At 33.6% G+C, this 4,617-nt stretch overlaps 1 protein-coding gene across 1 annotated transcript; it reads right to left on the minus strand.

Annotated features, from left to right (window-relative positions):
- Window positions 1-3,118: 3,118 nt before the first annotated feature.
- Window positions 3,119-4,304, minus strand: LOC129749426 (uncharacterized). Its single transcript, XM_055744401.1, has 2 exons — window positions 3,709-4,304; window positions 3,119-3,627 (listed from the first exon to the last, which is right to left on the minus strand). The coding sequence occupies exons 1-2, from the start codon at window positions 4,291-4,293 to the stop codon at window positions 3,265-3,267; spliced, it is 948 nt and encodes a 315-aa protein (XP_055600376.1). The 5' UTR covers window positions 4,294-4,304; the 3' UTR covers window positions 3,119-3,264.
- Window positions 4,305-4,617: the final 313 nt, after the last annotated feature.

The following is a 4,617-nucleotide window of genomic DNA, read 5'->3' on the forward strand; positions in this document are numbered from 1 at the left end:
GATAGCAAATTTGTTCACTTTTAATCTGCAAAACAGAGATTTCAAATTACAATTATGCAGTCCGAGATATTTCAATCTAAGTACATGTACTTTTTTATTTAAAACTTTATTTAACTCAAAAACTGTTCTCTTGAGTTTTTTTTAATTTCATTTTCGGATTCAGCGCCAGATTTTACATTAAAAATGACCTTCAGTTTACTAAGTTCAAAAATGCTGTTAACTAGTGTAATTAATTCTCGATATAAGCAAAAAAAAGTATCTAAATTTTCTATAATTCTATTTGAATTTTAAAGGAAATTTACTGAATAATAATATGCAATTTGAATTTATTTCTTTTTATTGAGTTATCTAAACTCTTCAAACTATTGAATTGAGGGTTAGAACTTAACACATTCATACAAAGTTAAGAATGTAATTGGTTTTTCAACGAATATTTTGAATCTGCAGATTGTGTTCCATGACATATATTTAACGTTTTCATTTTTTCAATTCAACATAGTGTTTGTTGGGGTTTCTAGTCCTTTTAACTCATTCGTTTGACTGTCCCGAGTAGAAAGTATCTGTCACATGACTACGTTGTCGATGCGTTAAATTAGGAATTTATGAATGAATGATAAAGTTTAAAGCAGGGGTGAGCAACCTTTTTAAGCAACGGGCCACTTTTAATTTTAAATTCTTTCGGCAAGCCACACTGAAAATAAAATTTATTTAAAAATGGTTTGCACAGCTTGACGTTATTTTTATAACGACAAATTTTTGACAAAAAAGAACTGAAAAGGATAAATACATACAAAATTCATGTATTTGCAGAATTTTTTTTTTATATAAGGATATTTAACCAGCCGAAATGATTTGTAAACATATTTGCACCTTTTTCAGAGAAAAATCTTGTTTTGTTCGAACCGATGAGATGGTATTTTTCTGCATCACTTTCATTTAAAAGTCCATGGAGATTAACCATAGCTATTTTTATCATTGCCCATTTTGGAAAAGTTTTTTCACAATTTATTTGAATTTTGTCGTGAAGCTTTCTTTTTTTCTATAAACGGTGATTTTTTTATTTGAAGTTTCATATGAAATCATTGCATTTAGATGTTGAGCAAGGTCAAAATCATAATAAATTCATTATTTTATAGATTTTTAGCCAGATTTGTTAATGTTACAGTTTACAATTTTGATTCAAATTTTTTTCACAGATTTCATAAATTTTCTTAATTTAAATAAGATAAATCTGGGATAGGCTTTCTAAGGAAGAAACATGAAAATCTCATGAATTCATCAATTTGGTTTGCTTATTTTAAAGAACAATGACCTAATTCATCAATGTTTGGTATGATTTACCTAATGAAATGAAAATAACATAATACAAGAAAACAAAACTCACATTATTCTGAGGTGAAAGGAATCTCATAACTGATTTTACTTATTCGGGGCGCTGAATTCAAATATGCAATTATTTTTCGTCACTAGTCGTTCTAGTTTTCGAGATAACTTTAAAAGAAGGTAAAGAATAATTATTATTTTGACAAAACTCTAAAATACAAATACTTATTGACTCAATTATCAACTTTCCCAAAGACTGCGAGAATTTTTTAATTTTTTGAAAAAAGTTATGGAAGCTTTCTTTTTGTAATTTTTTCCCAAACCAGCAAAAACGGGAATTTTGACGAAATTTAAAAGAATTAACTGAATTGAATCTTTGATATTTTTAAAACCGTAAGTCAACTCATCTCGCAGTCTTCAACAATGCTGTTGAATGAATTATAATCTTTAAAATCTAATATTCAATGACTGTTTTAAATGATGCCAGAAGAAGTTTTAATCTTATTTTTTGTAATTTCTATAAATTGCAGAATTAATTTTTTTGAGAGCGTTGTATCTCTGATCCAAGAATATCTTGGCATTATCTGAGTCCTTGATTGAATGAAGGGTACACAATTGATTGAAAAACTTTTTTTTTTTGTTTTTATGCAGTGTTTTGGTTAGTCATGAAAGATTAATTTAACCCAAAACTGATTACCTTAAAAATTTCCACACGCCATATCACCGTAACTAGAAGTGATAGATAAAAGTTGTGAAATGTTTTGAATTCAGGACGCCAAAATCTTCCAAAATCAGTTATTGAAACATAGGCACCAAATATGTTGTTTTCCTGAGTAATCATTACAAACTTTTTTGGTTGAATCACAGAATTACAGAAGTTTTTGTCAAGACATCAGAATTTTGCTGAGTCATGTCGATAAGAAACCTATGATCATTCCCCTAGTCTTTATAATAAAACTTTCCTTATTTTCGTCATTAAATCGACAACAAAAATACTTCACTTCATCATACAATTTTAACTTTGCTAGAATTAAAAAAATAATGACTTAACTTACTTCTATATCACGTTTTTCCCATAAATAATATTGCATCCATGCTTTTAGAAAACTCAATAGAAAGCTAAAATCCTGCAAAAAAGTCAACAATCTTTACGATTATGGGACAAATGCAACTGCAAACAAGTGACGTTTTTTAGTTTAGTAGAGACTGATATTTCACCTAAAAATGTAAACTTTTCTTAAGAGGACGAATGACGAAGTTGGTTAAAATCCTCTATAAATAAAAAATATTGAATAGAACTGGTATTTTATGATAATTAACTATCTATCGTAGAAAAAAATCGTGAAATAAATTTGATTTGAGATAAGCTTCGCGGGCCGCCCAAACATGTCTCGAGGGCCGCAGGCTCATCCCTGGTTTAAAGTGTTGGTGTCGATTTCTGAACTTGTACACACTTCTTAAGAATAACGATTTGTCAACGTTAAATTTTTTTCGTTTAATGATACGCCTCAAGCCCAGACTGTATCTAGACCCTATAGTTAGAGTTAAGTGGGATTCAATTCCACCGGAAGCGAGCAAATTTTCTAACAATCTTGTAAATACCTATTTCAAAACACCATTCTGGATCCAGTAATTTCAGTAAAGTCTGGTCGAAATAAATTGAAACAAGTTGAAATGATGGGGTCGAGTATTGGTTATAGCTGATTGAATTTTTTAGGGACCAACTATTTCAGGACATTAAAACTTTGAGTGATAAACATGTTATTTAAACAGTTTTGATTTTAAAAATACCATATTTCATGTTGTAAAGTTGTATTAATTAATCTCAAATTAAAAAAAAAACGATTCCAATTTATCTTATACATACACAAACAGCTGGTTAGGCCTACAACTTTGGTTTTAATGTTGCTGAGTTACCGGTTGAATTGTCTTCATGGTTGTCTATTCAGTTTCAGTTGTGGCTTCAGTCGTGGATTCAATTGGCGGATTCGTCGCCGTCTCGGTTGTTGATTGAGTAGTCGGCTCGCTTGTCGATTCAGTTGTCGACACAGTGGTCGTCTCAGTTCCAGGTTCTGTTCCCGGCTCTGTTGGTCCTTCCGTTGTGGGCTGAGGGTCCGGTTTCTGTTGCACGCACTCATAGAATTCTTCGACTACCTTCTTAACCTCAGCACGAGCTTGCCGGATAACGTCCAACAAACATCTACGTGTTTCGTTGACCAAAGAGATTGAGTTTTGGAAAGTGTTGCTAAAAAGCCCACCCAGTTCCTTGATGATTTGCAGAGCAATGTCAGCAGCTTCCGGTACCTGAATGAGTTTAGATTTTGGTATACAAATTTGAAATTGAATAATTCGATCAAAGAGATAAATTTATTGAATTGTACTTACGCGACGAACGATACAGTTGACTTGCTCGAAGAAATCGACATTCTCTTCAACGCACTCCTCTGCAATCGCCTCCAGATCATGAACTTTCGCGAAAAAACTGCTAGCACTGTCTTGGAATACACCTTCAACGACCTTCAGACCGTCGAAGAAGTGTTCGAAGCATTCCTTCGCCTTTGCAATGGCGTCTTCTCGGATCTGCTGTAGTTTTTGTGGGAATATTTCCAAGCATTCGCTGACGGGATTCCGCGCTCCATTCATTGCTTCCAAGGCTTTTTCGACGATATCCGAGATGGTATCGATGGCATCGTCCAGCAGCCGTTCAGCTTGGCTCAATACATCGTCGAAGAGAACTCCAGCCTGGTCGACGATCTTCTGAATAGCGTTCTCAGCCTTCTGAATGATAAACTTCAAACCCTGCAGGGCCTGTTCCAGGATACCTTGGGTGAGTTCGTACTGTTGCTCACTCAGCTGATAGTCCATTCCGCGGACCAGATCCAGATGGCTGAAGGGATTGTCCGGATAGTTGACAGCCCCGGTCATGGCGACCATAGCTACGCAAGAGGCCAACAGCAAAGCGATCTTCATGATTGTTTTCTCGATAATCGAAGAACTGAATGTACGTTGCCGACCGCTTCATCATTTATAGCATCTCAACCTTACTCAGTGAGGATGTTCAAGTACGTAGATAAGGTAAATTAAAGCCGCTTTAGGAAAATGTTGTTCATCATATTTAAGTTTTAATGGTGGTGATAATCTGGTACTTAAAGTTGATTCATATATTGTTAGATACAATAATAGCTTAGCATAGTTACAGTACAGAAATATTCACCGGTTGAGAAAGATGAAAACATAAAACTGTTGGCCAACAGAGAAAACATTTTAGCTATCTACATAGTGGCTTCAAAGCAT

Source organism: Uranotaenia lowii, chromosome 2 (genome assembly GCF_029784155.1).
Source record: "Uranotaenia lowii strain MFRU-FL chromosome 2, ASM2978415v1, whole genome shotgun sequence".
Taxonomy (NCBI): Eukaryota; Metazoa; Arthropoda; class Insecta; order Diptera; family Culicidae; genus Uranotaenia; species Uranotaenia lowii.

Coding starts and splice junctions, on each gene's coding strand:
- LOC129749426 (XM_055744401.1), bottom strand. CDS start 4,293: ATGAAGATCGCTTTGCTGTTGGCCTCTTGCGTAGCTATGGTCGCCATG. Junction 3,628..3,708: donor TCAACTGTATCGTTCGTCGC/GTAAGTACAATT, acceptor AAACTCATTCAG/GTACCGGAAGCTGCTGACAT.